Below are 21,594 nucleotides of genomic sequence, written 5' to 3' on the forward strand. Positions count from 1 at the left end.
CGCCTCCGGCCTCCGCCGCCAGGGGCCGCTGTGGCCGGGCCGGGCCGGGCCGGGCCGCGCGGGGAGCGCTTCCGCCGCCGGCAGCACGCGCGGGCCGCCGCCATGAAGCCGGTAGGGGCCGTGAGGGGAGCGGGCCGGGGGCGCGGGGAGGCAGCCCGGGGCTCACGGGCGGACCGGCGGGACGGGGAGCCGTGGTCGTTAGAGGCCGATGCTACCGGGGCTCCGGAAAGGGCAGAGCAGTGCGGGTGCTTTGGGTGGGCGCCGGCGGCGCAGCGCAGGCTCGTCACTCACCCCGAGACGAACGCTGACTTTTCAGCCATCTCCCGATAATCCAGCATAGAAAGGGAAGCTAAAGTTGAGCTGACAGAAATTCCGGATTCACAGATTCACGCATGTTCTCAGTTGGAAGGGGCCCGCAAGGGTCGTGGGGCCCAGCTCTGACCGGCCCGTACAGGGAGTGATCCACAATCGTGCTGTTAGTAGCACCATGATCCAGCCATGAGCTGAGGGTTCGGGGAGCCCCACACTGATCCAGCCACTTGTCCCCTTTGTAAAGGGACGCATCATCCTCAACAGCGCTTCCGTGCCAGCTCCTCTGCACAGCCTTGCCTTCCCATACCCCTCGTAAGGTGATCCCTGCCGTGCCCATACTCCCATCCCGAGCACCCTCGGGTCGGGAGTGTTTAGCGGGTTTGGCACGGGCCCTGTTTGTTGACCCCGAGCCTCCAGGTTTTCCCCGATCGGGCCCGGTTTCTCAGCCCGCGGTGCCTCCCCGAGCTCTGTGCCCCGTAACCCTGTTCTGGCACAGCTGCTGTTGTGAGCCTGGCAGCAGGCAGCCTCGCCAGGTGTCCCTGCAGCTGCTGGGCAGGGAGAGCTTCAGGCAGGAGAAAGCCAGAGCTCAGCTTGGGGAGGTGTCCTGCCGGAGGACATTTGCCCGAGGCTGTGGCCTCGGACATTAAAGTCCCCCGAGGTACTTTAGCATGTGCTGGAGAACAGCAGCACCCTGAGAAGAGAACAGAGTGCTTGTGAGCACACAAAGAACTGTGCCCTAACGAGCTGTGTACATACCTGAGTGTCTAAAAGTGATGGACATAGGGTTTAATAAAAAAATTGTCAGAGAATGTTTCTGTAAAATATTTGTCACAGTGCTCTCTTCTCAAAGAGAAGAATAACACAGTTGTGTAAATTTGAAGCTAATTGATGATACTGTTAGCAAGAAACGTGTTGTTCAGTCCTAATAGAAATAGGAACTCGGAGATCTTAAACAGTGGAATAAATTTTGCAAAGACTGTTAACATGTCAGTGACTTGTAGTTTTCTGTTTGTTTTCTAGAGAAAAAACACAAAGCGAGTTCCAAGTTTTCGCAAGTTACTGAGAACTAGTCAAATAAAACTTGACAATAAATTAAAGAATAAACAGTACAAGCAGAAGAGTGCTGCTAAGAAGTATCGTAAAGAACAAAAGAAGCTAAGGGAAGCTGTCAGAGATGCTATTTCTAGAAAGCCTTTTCCATTGGAGGAATGCAAGAAGAAACAAGTTGGTAAGTGTTTGTTCACTGAATATCCTGCTGCTTCCTGTTGTAAAATTGGAGAAAACAACATTTCATTTTCTGTATACAAATAGCTGCTGTTCCTGTTGAAAGAATGGGAGACTTGTGAAAAATACAAAATGTGGCCATTCTGGCACCTAAAACTGTCAAAAGAAGTTAAAGATGGTAGAAATATGTTTGCACTGATTATTATTGGGTATCATAGTAAAGAGGCAGTTTTCTGGGATAACAAAACCCATAGGCATAAAGGTCAGCAGCTCCAGGTAGAAGTAAGGCATAAAATGGTCTCAAAAGTGCAGGCAGGGTTAGGTTTTCAAAGGTGACTATACATATGGGATCTTAATCTGTAAACATCATCTTCTAAAATAGCTAAAAAATGGGAAGAAAAAGAAGAAGAAGAAGCTCTTCCCCTGGACATGATGGATGAAGATGACTTAAAATTAATGGAGGATCTGGCCCAAAAAGCATCCTTTTTAACCAGAGATCTTTCTTCTAAGTGAGTTGCAATGTCTCCTTTTCATACTAATTCAGCCTTGTGTGGTTAATATGTAATTAATATGTAAAGTAATGCATTCATCAAGAGGTCTCTTTCAGTCTGGTGTTTCTTTGCAGCTCTGGTTTAGTGTTTCCTCAGCCTGTCAGTACTTCAGTATTAATGTGCCAATGTGTATCAGTGCATTCAGGTGCTCTGCCTGACCTTCAGGGTACTGTTTCTGCAGTTCCTTCCTGGGAGGTGCCTGGCTGTGAGAAAAGTAGCATCCCTCAAATGAAAGAAATGCTTTAATCTGTAAACAGAGTCTTTTTTTCTATATAGAGTATTCAGGACATTCCCTGGACTATGAACCACATATTGCACTGCAAATTGCTGGAAAAAAATAAAAAGGGTTCTGTAAGCCATGTCTGTAAACACATGCAACACCAAAACATTCATACCAAAAATTTGTTACTAGTTTTGTGGACCAAGGCATGGGTAGAGTTCACAATGACATATGTAGAAAGGTGTAGTGCTCCTAGTTGTAGAACAGTCTTTAGAAATACACTTCTACAGAGTTGTCTGTGTATGTGACTGTTTGAAAATCTTACCTTGCCCTTTTTGATGGATGTGAAAAGACTCTCTGTGCTGTTGTACGGTGGTTTTAATTCGTTAATGCTGATTCTGCTTAGTAATTAATAATTTAGTCTAGTTTTGAAGGAAAGGCGTAAATGGCAAATGGCTTTTATGTACAAAGTTGCAGTTGTGCTGCATGGTGTCTTGTAGCCACACTGCAAGTTCTTGAATTAGAAGAATTTTGTTTTAAACCTTCCCCTTCCCCTTTCAAATTAACTGGGTGTAACATAAGTTTAAAGTCTTCCAAAGCTCAAAATTTATTGTGTGGTTTTATTTAGAAATATTTTGCAAAATATAGTTCTATGTGTCTTACATTCATTATGCCAGAATGTTTTTAGGATGCTAGGAAAACAGTGGAAGTGGTTGCTCTTTTACCTGTTTCACTGTTATGGGCTTTTAGCTCCTTTCATAGTGTTCCCTTAAATTGGAGAAGTTACATTTTCAGTCTGCTTTACTCTGGTCAGCTACAATCTGTCTTAAAAACTCTTCAGATATTACAGCACTTACAAATCATGTGCTCATATTAGCACAGGCTAAATCCCCTCTTGTACCCTTAGGTGTAGCTCAGGAGCATTCCTGTGAAAGGCTGCCACACCAGGCTGGTTATTGCTGTTGTCATTGCAGAGGGGTGTGTGACACAGGCTCTGCCAGTGGGCAGAGCAGAAAAGTGATAGTGACAGTGCTAAAAACAGCCATGGAGTGGGGTGGATAGAAATGGTCACTGACCTTGGTCACTCGTTGTCATGTCCTGGTTAGGCCTCATCTGCAATGTCAGACACAGTGAGGGGGAGAGAGGCTGTGGGGCAGGTACAGGAAGGCTCTGGGCTGGTTGCCCAGTGAGAGGATCCTGATCCTGCTCCTTGCTGCTGGAGTCCTTCATGCCAGGACTGCTCGGGGTGGTTTGATGGGTCTCAGCCTTGCCAGGACAGCCACTCTGCTGTGGGGGAGCTCAGAAGGGAAGGAAGGACAAGTGAAACAGCACCCTGGCCTGGGTGAGAGGCAGCCACTTAATCCAGCTGGTCAGGCATGGCTCTTGTCTAATTACATGGCTGGTTCATTTAGTTTACATCATATTTTTCAGTGAACCTGTTCACATCAAAAAACGAAAACATGAAAGTGTGATTGAGAAATACGAGAAGGTGCCAAGACGTTTGCAAACAGAGCCAGAAAAAGAACTTATCCATCTGCTCCCCATCAAAGACAAGAGTGGCATAATTCCTCAAGCTGTGGAAAAGCCAGGTAAGACACAGATTCTGGAACTGGTATAGTAGCCAAGAAGTGTATCTTTTATTGGTTTAAAATTTCACAGTGTTTGTTATGTGCTTGACACTAGATACTCTGTTTTTGCAGTTCTCAATGTTGCACATGATGAAGAAGAGGACGCAGAAGATATGGAAGAAGCAGAGGGTAATAAAACATTTTGTTTGCTTTTTGTTGTTTTTTTTTTCCAAATCACTTACATACTGAAAAGTATTTTGCTGTTTCTCAAGGAAGTTTGCAATTGAAGTGTATTTTGTTCAGGATGTTTTTGAATATGTTCATTACCACATTGCCACCAAAGCATAACCATTATTCAAATGTTACCTGTTAGAATCTCATGAATGGCTGGCTTCAGATTGTCTTTGTTCAAAATTATTTTGATATTTCGCCTAGAACTGCTGCTTGCATGAAGTTCCTTTTATCCTTTGTGTCATATTTGCTAGTAAGAAGGAAATACTGGTCTTACATAAAGAATATCTGTGTGGTTCTATTTTGAGATCATTTTGAAATATAGTTCTGGACACAGACTTTTGTAGGCTTTAAGTGTCTTTGTCTTTAAAATTTTTTACTTAAAACATCAATACCAGGACACTGTGATTTTCATTTGCAGCTGGCTTTTGAGTTAATGGTCATTTTCCTAGTGACTTTGTGACTTCTGGGTCCTTACTGTCTAAATATAAAGTTGAGGAAGGAAATACTTGTAGCAAAATAATATTTAGAAAACACAAACAAAAACAATTGTATTTTTAGGAGAAAAAGTGAATGATGAATAATTTGATACAAATTGCAGAGCACTGCAGCTTCTTAGTGTGGTTGGGGTAATACATTGAGGTTATGTGTTCCCACTGTACTCCGAGAACACCATGGGCAGATTCAAAAACACTTAGTCCACTTCTTTTTGCAAGTAAAAGATTTTGAAGTGGAGCAAAAATGAATCTATGGATTATATAAGATCTAGCAAAGTCATTCTTAAAGCTTCTTTGATTGTGGAACTTCTTGTGTTGATCTCATGGGGCCTTACCAGGGTACCTGTTTGAAATGCAGCATCTGCAACATGGTACTTGTTAAATGATTCCCCTCTTTTCTGACTCTCACATCTGTGCCAGACTTTAATGAGGAACCCCTGCCTGTTCTCACTCCTGAGGAAATGGCTGCCCAAAGGAGACAAAAGCTACAGGAGAGGAAGATGCACATAGCTGCCTTAGCATCTGCCATTCTCTCAGAGCCAGACAGCAATGTAGGTACATTTACTTAACCAGCATGTACAAGTGTGTGTGTTGTTCACTAAGTCAAGAAACAAAGATCTGAATGAGCAAACAGTAGCAAAAGCACAAGAATATATGGGTAGAACAAGGAAAATGTCAGTTGTATCACTTTTGTTATTTTTCCCATTCCTTAAGCATGACCCTTGTGTAAGCTCTGATTACTATATGATAGTTACTCTGATTACTATCTGATAGTTCTCAATGCTTCAGGATATCCTAATAATTTTCTGTACTTCTGTGCAAGTTTGTAATAGCAGGATATTTTGAACATTCCTGAGACTAAATTTTTGTTGGGATATCTATAATTTCCTGGCTCTTTATGCAGTGCTAAGTAGAGTCTGAGTAAGTGCTGAGTTAATGTACATTGTGCTTGTCCCTTGGTTTGCAGTTGATTTTCATCTACTGTCTGCCTGTTTTCTTCAATCAGATTAAGAAGCTGAAGGAGCTGCGTGCCATGCTGATGGAGCAGGATCCTAACGTAGCTGTGATTGTTAGGAAGCTGGTCATGGTGTCTTTGATGGAGATATTCAAAGATATTGCACCTTCCTACAAAATTCGGCCTCTGACTGAAGTAGAAAAGGCTACCAAGGTGAAAGAGCAAATCTTTTTATTGTGTATGTGAGCAGTTAAGGATGTTTTCAGCTATGCCAGGTACTAAGAGCGATTTGTTTAATATGATTTTATGGTTTGAGCAAAGGGGACAAATACACAAATACTTATTGAAGCTCTAAAGCTGTGACACTTTCAGGAAGAGAGGTTTTGGTTTTGAGCATTAAATTCTTACATACTTCCTTCAATAAGTAGGTGACATGCAGATGGTAATGGAGGGGAAAAGTTGTGTCTGAAAGTAGTATACCAAACCTGTGTGACTTTCCTCATGGACCTTGGAATAAGGACCTGCACTAAAGAGAGTTAGAAAGAAAGCAAATTATGCAATGTTGTCACCCAACTGGCATAGATTTCTTTGAAATGTGTTCAACAATTTGCTGAACAAATGCAGAGTAACTTGTTTTCTGGAGCTTGTTTTTAACCAATATTTAGAAGTTTTTTGGATATAGGTTTAGTGCAGTTTAGAGTCATGGTTTTAAAATAGCATCTAGTTGATAATGTTACTTCAAGCTCTATAAATGAAATAGGCCTAGTTGGAAAAAGCCCTGTGAACACATCTGTAGAAAAATACAGATATGTTTTATGTTTAATGCATTTCTAGGAATTCCTGTCTAGAAGAAAAAACTACTTAGATATCTGATACTTGTTTTAAAACTTTTTTTTCACCATTGGCTAATTTCCCAATTTAGCTCCCCAAATAAATCTCATTTCAATTATGTTTACAGGTTAAAAAAGAAACTCAGAAACTGAGAGAATTTGAAGAAGGCCTTGTAAGCCAGTATAAATTTTACTTGGAAAATCTGGAACAAACAATTAAAGGTACAGTTAACACTTCTCATTTTTCATAGTGAAGGCAAAATTGTTTGCAGCAGTTTCCCTCCTCTGAATGAATGGTACCTTCTGTCTTTGAGATAGCACTTACATGAAGTACACATGCAATCACTAAAAAATTAAATATAAGATCATCATCATTCTGAAAAGTAATCACTAAAAATAATATTTTGTGCAGATTGGAAGCAAAGGAAATTGAAGAAAAGCAATGTCATCTCATTAAAGGCATATAAAGGTCTAGCAGAGGTAGCAGTGAAGTGTCTATGTGAGCTGCTTGTGGCCCTACCCCACTTCAACTTCCACAATAACATCATTGTTCTCATTGTTCCACTCATGAATGATCCATCAAAAATGGTAAGTGATTTTCTGATTAGAGAAAGAGTTCTTGTTTTGTGTGAAAAATAATTATTTCTGAGCTTTACTGCACAATATCCAGATCTTTTGACTGTATCTGTTCACTATTTTACAGGCTATGTGCACTTTATAACTAGTAAATACCATGAGTATTGTCTGTCACTAGCTGTTGTTGTGGACTTGGCTTTACAGAACAATTTCTGTGCTTTGCTTTTCAGATTTCTGAACTGTGTGTTGAGGCAGTTAAGAAGCTCTTTAAACAGGACAAGTTGGGCTATGCTTCACTCGGTGTAGTTAAAGTAATTTCTGGCCTTGTGAGGGGTAGAAATTATGATGTCAGACCTGAGGTAAGAGTCTTTCTGTTACATCTCCCAATATTCTTCTGTCAAAAGTTTCAAAAATCCCCAAATGTTAAAGTTACTGCAGCTGCTGGCTACAGACAAGCACAATTTTCTCACTCTGTCAGACCACAGACAGTTCAGGATTAGGCTGAGCCACAGAATTAGAGAGGTATGGGGCAAGGGAAGGAGACTGGGAAGTAGAGATCAGATTCTGCCAAAGACATGGCTTAAGTCAGGCAGGGAGACTTAAGGTGTGAAGGAGCAGGAGGGGAGTAAACTGGAGAACCTTTGACCAGCAAAGCCCAATAGCTGGAATGGAATTCAGGATTTCTTACCCTAGTTCCTATCAGGTTGTACATGACCTCCCATTATATTTATTTTATTTTACAACAGGTGTTAAAAGTATTTCTTCACTTAAGAATTAAGGAAGTAGAATTACAAAAAGATTCTGAAGACATTGCACCAAAGAAAAAGTTCATGACTTACAAAGAGAAAAGAAAAAATCTTTCCAGAATGCAAAGAAAGGTAGGACATGTGCTTTCTCATGCTCTATTTCTCTTACTTTATGTAGCAATTTGTTCCTGTTTCTGTTACTTTATGTAGCAATTGCACATCTGCTGTTGCCATTGTTAACTCTCGGCATCAGTGATCAATTTTTGCATTGTACTTGAAAATTTATTAGGTTCTAGAGAGAATTTAATTATCTTCCTATTTTTTCCTCTTTCCTTTTTCATTGTGTTGATAATGTTGATAATGATTGGGTGTTTCTGATAGGACAAGGGTTACTCTGTAGAATCACAGGTTGACTTAAGCAACTCACCAAGCATGGAAAATTTATTCTCTGGGTATCTTTTCAACCTGGATATCCAGACTGGTTGGAAACATTGGATGTGTTGTCTTAAAATCAACTGTATATTTTCAGTGGAAGAAAGCAGAAGAGAAACTGGAACGAGAACTCCTGGAAGCAGAAGCATCAGAAAGTAAAGAAAAGAAACTGAAGTTGGTAAGTAATTTAGACATTATTCCCCTATTTTAGCAGAGTGGCAGCTCCTAACCCTTTTGTAACTAAAAGAGTCTTCCCTCCATCCCAACCTGGCACCATTCCACATCTCTAGATCATGCTGTTAGCTAACAAGTACTTTGCCTGTGACAGAGATCTAGGTTTTAGTAAACCACACTCTCAGTTTAGCCATGAAGGCTAATGTAGCCATTCCTATTCCCTTCTGCTGTCTGCTCAAAATGGTATTAAATCCATTGACAAATGTCCTCCAGGTGCCCTGTTCCATAGGACACTGTGTAGGGGGTGTTAGAGCCTCTCAGAGTGGCCTTTGGGCAAAGGAGGAATGTGGCTGGAGCCAGGAGAGAGCCAGGAGCAGGAGAGCACTGGAGCGCTTGAGCTTTTCAGTGTAAGAAGTGCAGAGATGGCAGTGCCAGGACTGGTTGGAAAGGCCTGAGTGCAGGCTTGGACAGAGAAAAGTGTTTCAGGTGAGTTGAAGTGAAATAGAAATGTCTGTTTCACATGATTAAGTATTTTTATTTTCTTTCCTTCAGCACACGGAGACCTTGAATATTGTATTTGTAACTTACTTCAGGATCTTGAAGAAAGCTCAGAAGTCTCCACTTTTGCCAGCTGTGCTCGAAGGTCTTGCAAAGTAAGAACTGACTACCTTCTTTTGTGTGTGTTGGAAAAGATATAAAGCACTAAAGAAATTTTTGCCTTAAGCAGTGAGAAAAGGTAGTCCCTGACAAATTAGTTTAAATTCTTTTATTTCTCTGCTGAAGTTTTCTGCTATTTCCAAAACCATTTCAATGTGATTTGAAATTTCACATGATAGAATTGATGTGATGCAAATGCCACAGGGTGTGATGTGATTCCATTCTTTTGTCTGATTAATTGCTAAAGGACACAAGCATGTCTTTAATGCTCCAGAAGAGCCATGATTAGCATGTTGTGGGCTGAATTATTCTTTCCTGTGAAGATAGTTCAGCATTTGATTTAGCCTGCTTTTAAGGTGTGGATCTTGGCAATTCAGAACACTTTGAACTGAGTTTAAAGATAATATCTATAATTTAAAAATTAAAATCTCTTTGATTGCAGGTTTGCTCATCTCATAAATGTGGAATTTTTTGATGATCTATTGATTGTCCTTCATTCTCTTATTGCATCTGGGGTAAGTTGAATTTTCATTACTGTTTTCTTAAAATTGCTTTCTTTTGGGTACTTAATCTGTTTTGTATTCTTAGGATTTAAGCTACCGCGAGAGTCTTCATTGCATTCTCAGTGCTTTTCATATACTCTCTGGTCAAGGTAGGAGATTTTTAAAAACAAACTTTTGTTTAATATTGCCTGATAAATAAATGGAGTAAATGTGTTTATTTGGGATTATGTTTATAGGTGATGTTCTTAACATTGATCCAATGAAATTTTACACACATCTGTACAAGACACTGTTCAGCCTGCATGCAGGTAATTCCAGATTCCTATTTTCACTGTTCACTTAGATAATGTTTTTTCTGTTTCCTTGCTATCAAAGCCTTTATGTAGCATTAATAAACTACACATTTTTAAGATATCTGATTTCTGAGAAGATTATTGTCTGGTTTAACCTACTTTTTTTTTTTCTTGAGTTGCACATTGCATTACTGCAATACAAATACTTGAATTATTATTCCAATACATGGTAACAGATTCTAATCATGTAATTTCATTAGGAAGTGCCAAATATTTGATCTTGGATAAGCATTTAGTCTGTCCTCAGTTTTTTTGCTTCCTTATAATTATTTCTTTCAGTTGCAATTTAAAAATTCTTGTCTTTTTTCTCTAATTCTCTCTCCAATAAAGAAAAAACACCTGATTTTTCCAAGATAATTCTAAAGATAATTTACATTTATATTCTGCTCAAAAAAATTTTCTAGTATATTTTTCTGATTTTTATAATGATAACATTTCTGTGTTCTAATCTAAATTTTCCAGTAATTTTGAGAAGTTGAAAAATTGATGAAAAAAAGATTTATAAAATTTGAAATTAACATAATTTTAATTAACTTTAGAAATAATTGTGGATTCACTATTAAGAATAAACATTCTGCTGTTCTGGATGGGTAAAAGACCAGATCTTTTCACTTTTTAATAATTTATAAATAATGATACAATGAATGCATTTAGGATTAAAACAGTAGCTTAATTCTAATAAGCATTGTTTATAACACTAATAAGCAGTGTTTAATAATTAGATACTTTTGATGGAACAAGTATATTCTTAAAAAGGAGCACAGAAACAATGGTACATTTTTTCTGTTCAAAGCTGGACTATTTTGACCAAAAGAGGGTGGATGTTTAATGTGTGCATCACATGAGGGGTGTCTGAGCCTCCCAGCTTCCATGCTTTTCTCAGTTCAGTTCCAGCCCCTAGCAGAGTATACAATGTTTGTCCATGAGGTGGTTCTTTACTCTTTGTGTGAAATTCTGCTTTTGAGGTGGCACCAATGAGGACATAGGGATTGTGCTGCAGTGCCTGGATGTCATGTTTGCCAAGAGGAGAAAGCAAGTCTCCCAGCAACGAGCTCTTGCTTTCCTAAAGCGACTTTCCATCCTTGCTCTTCATGTGCTTCCAAATTCCAGTGTTGGCATCTTGGCAACAAACAGGGTATTCATGCAAGTAAGTTTTACTTGTTCAAATTTTTAGCTTACTGGCTAAAGGTTATGGAATTTTTTGTTAAAATTATTTTGTGCAGAATTTTTTAAAGCATCTTTAACAAGAATGATGAAAACAGAATATGTTTAAATGCTGCTGAAGCTGACTGAAGTGGAATGAATCCTGAAACTGACTCAACTATGTTATAATTGGGTGGGTAATATAAACAACTCAGTTTCTTTTTTTTTTAATGTGTTGTAGACATTCCCAAGGATGGACCTCTTACTAGACAATGAATCTCAAGGCAGTGGAATTTATCTCCCAGAATTAGATGAACCAGAGCATTGCAATGCCCAGAACACAGCGCTGTGGGAGCTGCATCTACTGCAGGTTTGTGAGTAACTCAGGGATTTGGGAAGTAACAGCAGTAAATAGCTGCTCAATGCTTAGGTGCTTTACACAAATGGAGAGCAGAGGTCTTCAGGCTTATCTGTCAAATCTCAGCCCATATGAGCCTATTCCAACACAGAGGAAGAGAAAGACCAACACAGTGGTATGGAAGGATGAGCTCAAAAGGGGATGTTACACATCCCCTATTATAATACCACACTGGTTTGTACTGCAGGTTGCCTTGTTAGATTCCTTTGGAGACTTTTTAGATCTGTTAAGTTCCCTTGCAGTCCAGCTCTTCTTCCAAGAGGAACTGACACCTTGATCTGTCATTCCAGTCAGGGTTTGGAGAGGACTTCCTCTGCCCTTTGTCCCTGTTTTCTGAGAGTAGGAATTATCTAACTGTGGAGAGTCATGCTCACAGCATGATATGAGGGAATAAATGCATGACATTAATCCCACAAACTGACTGATTTTGAGGTACTCAGTTACTAAAATAAAAGCAGACCTTCCATCTTATGAATTGGAAATAAACATGAGATTCTGTAGAGAAATACATTATCCCTTACTGCCTGTCTACTGCCTTCATTCTTCCTTTCTTTCAGAGACATTATCATCCAACAGTGCAGAAATTTGCGTCTCACCTTATTGCTGGAGCTCCAACTGAAGGCTCAGGAGTTCTTCCACTTGATTTGAGCCAAAGGTGAGTTATCAAAGAGTTCCTTTTTTTAATAACAGGCCCTGAAAGGAAGCTGTTGCTTATACTATATTAAAGGAATCTCTAAAAATAACCTAAGACTCTGATCTTCAAACTCTTTCTTCTTCTGCCAGTACAGAATGCAGAATGCTGGCTTGCCCTTTTTTTTTTTTCTCTCCCTTTTTTTTCCCCCTTTCTTTTCCCTTTGGAGACTTGTTGCCAGGCTGTGACAAGGGTAAACATCTCAAAGTGCAGAGTGTTTTCTTCCCCTGGGAGCAAAATACCTTCAGCTGCAGTCCTGATCTGAATATGGATCAGGATCACTGAACTGGGGCTGTCCAGAGGAAACTAGAACCCAAGTTGCAGTGTAAGGTCTGTAGCAGCTTAAAACATGAGAGCAGCCATCCAGGCTCAGACTAAGATCTAATTCAGCATCCAGTCTTTGGCAGTGGCTGGCAGCAGGTGCCTTGTGAAAAGTAAAACCAGGGCATTCACATGAAACATGCCCTGAGCAGGCCTCTGGCAGGTTTCAGCCTGGTGGATTTCCTGAACCTGAGACCATTTTCTGTTAGTACCCCTCTCTTCATGGAGTTCTTCCCAAAACTGTTCAATATCCCTTGAATCCTAGCACACATTCTGCAAATGCAGCATTGTTTGGTCAGAGTTCTGTGAATCCACAGCTCCTCATGGCAAGATCTGCTTTCTGTTGTTTTGAACCTGCTGCCAGTTTGCTTCATTTGGCAGCCCCTGGTTCTTGCTCTGGGAGCTGAAGTGCACACCCTGCTCCATCACTTTTCCTGTGCCTCACAGGGTTTGGCAGACCTCAGTCATATCATACCTCCACCCACTGTCTCTGCTGGATGGAGGGATCCATCCAGCTCACACAGGAGCTGTTCCATATTTTCCATACACTTCACTGCATGTTCCTGAACATTTACCACTTTAAGCATTTCAAGATGAAATTGGAGACTCAGTTGCAATATTTGAGATGCGGGTGATCTATGGATTTATACACTGATGTAACTAATTTCTATTGTGTTCTGTTTCAACTCCAAACAACATTAAGTCACAATCCCATAAAAGTATCTGTCATAAAAAGAAGATAATTTTTTCTCTAAGTGATAGTGTCTGCTCAGAGCCTACTGTTTTTATGTCGAGTTGCTTTTTCCAACACTAAATTTCATTTGCCACTTTACTGATCATCTCATACAGTCTGTCTGCAGTTTCCTACAGGTAGCTCATTCTTACTACTACAAATAACTTGGGATTCTCCAGCTCTTTTTTGAACATGTTAGAAAGTGCAGGTCCTGGAAAAAGCCTTGTGGAGACCCAGTTTCTTCCTGCCATTACAAAAAATGACCATAGACTCCTTTCCTGTTTCCTGTGTTTCCTATCTTCCATCCAGTTTTTTTCTGTTACGGTCCTCCCTGTTCTCCCATGGTTGTTTTTTTTAAAACCCTTTGGCAAGGAACTGTTGGATATTCTGGCAGATTTTGTCAGCTAAGACTGTCTTTACCTACCTTTTTTTCCCCTCCCCTTTTTTTTTTCAAATATGTACCGATCACAGCTCTGGGAACACAACGGTTTTCTTGTGTGTATTTAGACACATTTTACTTAATTTCACTTACATTATTTCCCAGCCATTGGCTCCTGATTTTTTCCAGGTGATGCTCATTACTCTGAGGAGTTCTCCCAAAGTATGATGGAGGGGGAGAGTGGGGTTTGTGTGGGATGCTGCTCTTGGATTGGTGATAGATCAGCTGAAGTTGTATTTGTCCAATGCCATTTTTCTTTCACTGTTTCTTTACTGTAGGTCTGCTACAGAACTTTTTGAGACATACTGTATGAAAGGAATGACCTTTAATCCTCCTGTTGCATCAGTAGCACCCAGAAGAAAGGTACTGTTCTCATTTCTAACCATGTGACACACCAATATAACCTGTATCTGCTGGCTCACTATGCAGTGCCCAGGCATTGGCACACTCAGTGTGGCTTTCTTTTCTGTACTTTCTGCATAAAGTACATTTTTTAAACTGGGATAAGATAGGACTGATATAAGGAAGGGAAAAATAGCTGTATAAATAGTCCTATCTCCCACAGCATCAGTTAACATAGCAAGATTAATATGGTAGCTGTTATTTTGCACTTTGCAGTGGTTCAGTGCAGATTTCTTGGCTCTTTTCTGTAATGATGAACTAATGTTTGTTGAAAAAGCAATAATAAAAAGCCAGATCTTTCCCCAGGGTGGGTAGTTGCCAAGACAGCTGGATTTCCAGAGTGTTTGATTCAGTGTGTTGAGGAATACTGATCCCTGTTAGTGTCACTACAGCTCTAAAGTGGAAATTTGAGGGGAACAAAGGGTTAATGTAAAAAGAGGAGAAATGGGGGAAGTGTGTTCATATCCTCAGTGCTGGATGTGTTCCAGATGCCAGCCTTCATTAAGTGTCCAGTTAGTGGTGTGTCCTTTAAAAAGTGATAATTTTCCTTCTTTCTAATGCAAACATTATAACCTATTAACCTTGTCAGTGCTCCACATAACTCAGTAATGTCAGCTGAAGCCTTGAGAGCACAATTTTTTTTTCATTTTAGAGAAGCAACTTCTGAAAATGTGTTTGTACTTAACTTACTCAGTTGTTTCATAATGACTCCCTGATATGTGTGTCCTGCTAGGGAGTTATATGAGCAGCTCTGACAGAGCAAGGCTGAGAACAGCAGATGGGAGAAAAATAAAGGTTGAGTAAGGAAATGCACAAACTCCTTTAGGGAGTAGAAACAGTGGAACATCAAGATCACAGTGTCCATAGATGGCCATCTATAATGGACCTAAATGGGAAAATTACCTTGGGGTCTTGCCTGCTCTATGACTGTTTGGCCCATTTAACAAATTTTGGCAGTTACCTGAGTTTTGCCCTCTGTGTTCTGCATGTCCTGTGTGTGCCAGGCTGCCAGGGGTTCAGCATCTCCCTGCTTTTGACAGAAGCTCCAAACTGGAGCCCTGTGCACCACTAAGGAGAGGCTCTCATTTCTCCATGAGTACACAAAGTACTTGGCTCTGGAAATTTTAAGACTTTCACAGGGAAATTTAAATCATGTGCTTGATCATAATTTTTTTATTTGAGCACCAGGAAAAGGCAGAGCTCCAGGTGTGGCTGGAGGCAGGAGGCTCATGGGATTCCTTTCTGACTCACAGCCTGTGCTCTGAGCATTGTTGCCTGTTGGTCAGAGATGCTTCATGTATAAATGTGTGCTGTCACCAAAGTGTGCTTGATCTGTATTTGTAAGGTGTGTTGAACAGGGGGCAGTGTGTGAACCCCCCACTCTGAGCTGGAAGCCATGGCTGTGTGTTTTAGGTAATCTTCTAAAGCCCAGCTTAGCACAAAGCAGAAAAGCCTCACCAAACCCCCCCCCATGAGCTTATGAAGGGCTGCCTGACACGGTGCTTGTCAGATGAACAGGTCTGGCCTAGACATCTGGGACCAGGAGAGAGAAACAAGACTACTAAACTAAGGTAGGCATGGAAAACATGGCCCTGTTTAGTAATAGAACTCCTATTTTGTAATTTTCAGGATACCTTCTTGCAAAGGGATTCATTTGTAGATGAAGAACTAAACAAACAGCTTCAACAACACATCATTGAGACTGGTGCTCACAAACCCTTGGATTTTGCTAAGCACTTGAAGGAATCATCCTTGGCATAAACGTACCTATCAATCAAGTTCACTTGGATTCTTAATTATGGAGAAAGATTGGCTGAAAGAAATCACCAGTCATCATAAAAGGAATACAAGCAGGCTTTTGTGTGAATATAGAAACACACAAAACTATAACAGCAGTTTTTCACACAGTTACAGGCCTGTCCCCCTAACCACCAAGCCCCTGTTCAGGGGGCTGGGGAATCACAATGAACTGTCATGTCAGTGTTTTAAAAATAAACAAACCCAAGTAATTTAAGAATTGTTTGCAACCATGCACAGTTGTATTTTTGTTTATGTATTTTTCTAAATTTTATAACAGAATATAGACATATGTGTTTGTGCAAACTCACTGGGTTGTGCTGATAACTTAATAAATATTTTGAAAATGTTAACATAGTACTGACTTTTTGATGTCTAAGTTACATTTGGAATATGTATCGCATTTTTCCTGGTTTTCTTCTGATGTCTTCTAACCATTTACCTCATCTTGAAATGATTTTATATTTGATTGTTTTTTCCCTTCTGATGAATCTTGACACTGGCAAATTAAGAACATTGAATTTCAGTTCTAAGCTGTCATCTTGATTGAATGCTCTACTGCTGTGTGTCTTCAGTAAAGCATTGCTGTCAAGAATACTGGACAAATACAAGGTAAGAATGTTTAGAATGTTTTTGGTTTTGTTTTTTGGTTTTTTTTTTTTTGGTAGGTAATTCTCTCCACATTCTCCAAGTATTATTTATTGTCTGATTGTTTTAGAATCCATTTTCAGCTGCATGTTGGCTTTGCAAAGAACAGGTGAAATATATGAAATAATTTAAAGGTGAGTACTGTCTTTATGTGAATTCCATTGTACAGGGGGGGAATGTAGTGGGCTGTCCCTGGTGACAGCTAATGCACTTCTGTAGTGCTTAATCTGTGATGTGATAATGGTGTGTGTGTAAGTTTTGCAAAGCTTTCCTTTATGTCAGAAAATATCTTACTTTCTCTAGGGTATTTAGTCCTTTATCCTGTTTTATGGTTCTTAGATATTTTTACAATTAATTTATTTCTCTTTTAATACGTTTTCAGTATTGATCACAGTAGGTCACCAACTTCCAAGTAATTAAAGATAAATTTACAAATATTTTTAGAACAGGCATCTGTGTATTAAGGGATTAGAAAATACCTATGTATTATATTATACATATAAAATACCTATGTGTTATATTATATTTACTGTGTGGACTACAAACCTGCATGCATAACACTGGTGATTATACACATTTCTGTCTGCTTAGGCTGTCATTCCCATTCATTTTGAGTAGTTCTTTTTAGTTTAATTGTTAAGTGTTTGCAAATACAGATGTGATTTAAATTCTGCAAAATTCCAAGGGGGCCATTTGTCAGTACCTTTGTCAGTTCAGGAAGGCAAAAACAAAGATTCAACATCTTAAACCATTTATTTTTTTACAACATATACAAATACAGTTTATTCAAGTCAGCAGAGAGAAAACAGTCCAGGTGGAAAAGTCACTTTTAAAATTGTTCATTTTACATATTTTCCAAACATATAAAGACTGGCACATAGTGATGTTGCATTGTCAGAATATTTTAACATGCTTGAAGAGGCAGAGGAAGACAACTGAACAAGTCATTCTGAAAGAGCTTATTGGAGCAAAATCTATTTACTGCTATTTATTTTTGTGTTTAATTTGCTAACTCTGCCAAATGTCTATCACTATTTAAGTTACAAAATATTTATCACAGACAGGAAAAAACTGCCACCATTGGTACATTTAGTGGGCTACCCTAAAAGTAAACTGAGTTTTACAGTGGAATAGTAACAGACAATGATTAAACACCAAATGTTAATTGAAGCATTTGAAGAGCAGAACAGACAGCTGAGTTTCAGAAGCTGCAGACTTAGCCTCTCAAGCTACCAGCAAAGTTTTCTCTTTTTGAACATAAACTATGAATGGAAGAGAAAGTGTTCATGAAATATTTGGATATTTCTGTGTTGAAGTGTTTAATTCTCAAAAGCTTGTGAGTTCTAGCAGACACCTTCCTAAAAGCAGCTATTCAGACACCTCACCCAGTAATATTTGTAAGCAAGGAAAAAAAGTGTCCCTAGGCTTAAAAACCCAAAATCTGAGATAGTATTTTTGAGTGTTCTGAGTGCTGTTGCTGGGGTCAGTGAGACAGAAGCAGGAAGCCCTTGGGGCGGCAGAGGAAGCAGCTCCTGGAGTGCAGAGAGCTCTGGGATGTGGTAATGGAGCAGTTCCTAAAGCAGAGAGCTCTGCACCCACAGGAGCTGGGGCTGCCCAGCTCTTGGCTCTTGCAGTCACACACTGCAAGCACCACGTGCTGCACAGGAAAGGGTAAGAAACTGGTAGAAAAGGAGCAGTTTTTAAATAGTACAGAATAAAATACTTTTGTGGTTTTGCCAATAGGCAATGGAGCAGGAGAAGCAAGAGATTTCCACCTGAAAAGTGTGCAGTGCAAGGCCTGCTACTGCTCAGAGACTGCATGGTTCTGGAAGATGTTGATTATTTACATTCCTTTCTCTCAAATTTTATCCTGGAAGCTGCTTCCTGTAAATAGTTTGTAATGTAAAAATGAATGTATTTTCCTAATTCATGTCCATACTCAGCCAAAAGCATGGAAAAGGACAAAGTTATTTTGTCAGTTTTGTCATAGGAATGTGTGGAGAGATTCCTGCAGAAATAAAATCTGTGGCTAAACAGAATAAACATTCCTATTAGCATAACAACTTAGCACATGAAAGCTCTTTAACTGGGCTTTCACAAAAGTTAGCAAGTCCCCCTTGCTCTTTAATGCTTCCAGTGGTATTGTATTTCCACTACTTGGAACCAGCAAGAGGAAGGGCACTGCAATTCTTTTCCAAATTCACCCCAAAATGCATCATGTTTCACCAAGAAAAGTTTACCTGGATATTTACCAATACCTAAACTTTAAATTAAATGATGCATGTATTTCAATGAAAATACTGGAACAGGTTCATTAGTCTTACACAGTTCCAGATGTCTACACGCCTACAAAGTTAGGGTTTTTAAACAAAAAGCCAAATATTTTGCTGTTCTCTTTCACTGTGATAAACAGCAGACAAAGGAGGCTTTGACTGTGATTGATGATGAAGATACTTATATTAATAAGCTATTCCAACAGCTAGAAAGATTGTGTTAGCAGAAATAGTACAAAACTGCTGATTTTAAATGTCCACAAGACTTCAGGCTAGTGTTAGGCCTATGGTGCACAATATGACATGACTACTGATGTCCCCTTTGCTTCCCCATGATTTTTTTTTAATATCTATGTGACAGAAAATCACTAGGGAGTGACAGTATGGGTATAAGAACTTTCAATGTTGAATCCAACTAATTAGCAAGGGTGTCTGCCAGCCTACTGTGATACTACAGGTGATACTAAGAATTTTCAGAGCTGCTAAAGATAAAAAACAGCCCAAAAACCCACACCAACAAAAAAGAAAAAGCTAAACTTGTAAGGGCAAACTACAGGACATTAAGCATTTTTAAAATGCCATAAAAACACCAAAAGGAAAAGTTTCTCAGTGACATCAAACTGCCACTGTGTTAAAATAACAAAGAGAATAAAGCTAACATTTGAAAAATGGTTGCATTAGTTGAATTGTGCAGCAGGTTCATGTATTTCCCAGTAATTCCAAAGTATCCAAAGCAAACTATGCGTACAGACCTCTGTGGAAGTTGTCACTGCTTAACATTTTGCTGGGGCTCAGTCTTTCCCTTGGGCAGGGAGCACATGTCCCTCACAGGGGCTGCTGCAGCTGGACCTGGTAAGGAGTGACAGGCTGAGCTGGTTGGGGGCTTGACTTGGGTCATGTTGCTGATCTGCAAAATGCTGCTTTGGTTAAGTTCAAAACTTAACTTTTGTGAAAGATGAGCAGTGGGAAGTGCATGGCCTCTGTGAGGATATGCCACTGAGAAATGTGACTTTTTTGTATGTCTGTGGTTATTTTTTCTGAAAGCTGGAAGTGACCTCAAGAGGGCACTTTTTTGCTTTGGTAAATGGCTACTTTGAAGGCAATTCCTGTAGTGTATAGTGAAAGACTTCATAGTTTCTGGTGACAGAATGCAGGTTCTGTCTTCTTGTTTATATGCCAGTTAATAACTTTGTCTTCTTTTATTTCACTTTCTTATTCATGGGGGGGATGGCATTAGCTGTCATGAGACTACTGTCTGTAACTTCTTTCTTCTGTTTAGGGTTTGCTCTAGTGAAACAAAAACATGTGCAGAGCAGTTTGTTCCCCACAGACACATTTCTTGTGGGAGATGAAAGGGATGGCTGATGGCAGCAGTTGTTTAATTTGTGCCCCTGTAATGGATTATTTTAAATAACTAAACACATCAGTAACTCCCATGGAGGGGAAAAAAAAATGAGGCTACTATAACTAACTTAGATAACAAAAGATGAATTCAGCACACATAAAACTTCACAATAGTGTTTCTATGTAAACAGAATTGTCAAGAGTTAGAGTGTAAAGTTCTTTATACTCTCTGGGTTTAACAGACAAGTAAAAAGACAGTTCCGGACTACCTGGAAAAATGTGGTTTGAATTAAAAATTTTGAAATGTTAATTACACTTATCAGTGCATTGGTTTGAATTTGGTCAGTACTGGGTATTAAACATCTTGTGCTGAAAAGAAAGAACCAGAAAAGTTCTAATGTTTTTTTCCTCTAAATCCAGAGAAAGATAAAAAAATCTGCATTTTCTAAAAAGTAGTATACGATAAATATACTATACAAAGGCATGTACTTTGAAACATGATAATAAATATTCTTTCTTTAAACACAAGCCTGGAAAACTAAAATTTATAAGAAGAAAATGTTGTTCCTTGCCAAGGTCTCACTACCAGTAAGGTGTACTCAGCTATTGTACATTATTTTGTTAATGTAGATAAACCATAAATAATTTTGAATGTTTTCTGTATATTCACCGAAGTTAAACAGATATGCAAAGGAAGTTACAGTATATTTAAATCTCTTTACAATCACTTAACACAGTGTTTAACAGTAATTGTCAGGTAAAAGTGCGTTATTTTAACATAATACACATAAAAGACCACTCTGGTTCTCTGCCTTCTGATTCCTTAGAGGCAGCAAGCTAAAATTATCTTTTGTTTAAAAAGGGGAGGCTGATGACACGTGTTTGTTTACAACATACAGTCCAAGAAAACCTCTCCATCCGCCTATGGAGAATCTGCAGATGTGAAGAAACAGGAAGAGAGGAATCTTCTAAGAGCTGACAGGCAGCTTTCCCATCTACAGCATCCCATTTAGGACTCCCAGAGTCTGGATGTTAATCCAGCAGTATTGCCTGGATTAAAGCATCTGTAGCACAGGGCACACAATTCTGACCAGTTCAGTCCGCAGCAGGATCCTTCAAAGGCACTGCAGAAGGATTCAGTCATGTAAATTCCACATTTGGATTTCAGAAAAAAAAAGGAAAAAAAACCCCAAGAAAACACAACAAAACAAAACCCCAGCAAAACAAAAACCCAGCCAAATGCAGAAGAGGGAAAGCGACTCTGATTTTCCCATAATTTACTTTGCTTTCCTTGAATTCAGATTGTTTTAATGCTTTAGGGTTTTATAGCAGCCTAAAAATAAGCTTCCTATTTGAAATACTTTGCAAATCAAAACAGTGCCTAAATTCTGTTAATTTAGTGACTTAGCAGCAACATTACAGTGCATGTCAAATAATGCTTTAATGATTAGAGGTATACAAAAAAAAATCTTAAATTGGCCATCTGTGAGGTGGGATTATCAACACTGAAAAAGATTTCTTCTTCATTTGCAATGAGCTGCAACTTCCCAGCAGCT

General features: G+C 39.4%; 2 protein-coding genes across 2 annotated transcripts in view; one reads left to right on the forward strand and one right to left on the reverse strand.

The window, feature by feature from the left end:
- The first annotated feature begins 54 nt into the window (after positions 1-54).
- Positions 55-16,126, forward strand: NOC3L (NOC3 like DNA replication regulator). Its single transcript, XM_066554475.1, has 21 exons — positions 55-111; positions 1,333-1,540; positions 1,919-2,045; positions 3,739-3,896; positions 4,008-4,064; positions 5,024-5,154; positions 5,610-5,771; positions 6,517-6,610; positions 6,801-6,976; positions 7,195-7,323; positions 7,711-7,842; positions 8,240-8,320; positions 8,869-8,969; positions 9,416-9,488; positions 9,562-9,625; positions 9,713-9,784; positions 10,795-10,976; positions 11,214-11,342; positions 11,948-12,045; positions 13,853-13,937; positions 15,606-16,126. The coding sequence occupies exons 1-21, from the start codon at positions 103-105 to the stop codon at positions 15,735-15,737; spliced, it is 2,400 nt and encodes a 799-aa protein (XP_066410572.1). The 5' UTR covers positions 55-102; the 3' UTR covers positions 15,738-16,126.
- Positions 16,127-17,155: 1,029 nt separating this feature from the next.
- The window catches only part of PLCE1 (phospholipase C epsilon 1), a 116,267-nt gene continuing 111,828 nt past the window's right edge, over positions 17,156-21,594 (reverse strand). Inside the window, exon 32 of the mRNA XM_066554672.1 lies at positions 17,156-21,162. The gene's annotated coding sequence lies outside the window, so the exon portion shown is untranslated. The remainder of the gene's footprint in view (positions 21,163-21,594) is intronic.

This window comes from Molothrus aeneus, chromosome 8 (assembly GCF_037042795.1).
Source record: "Molothrus aeneus isolate 106 chromosome 8, BPBGC_Maene_1.0, whole genome shotgun sequence".
In the NCBI taxonomy this organism is placed as follows: Eukaryota; Metazoa; Chordata; class Aves; order Passeriformes; family Icteridae; genus Molothrus; species Molothrus aeneus.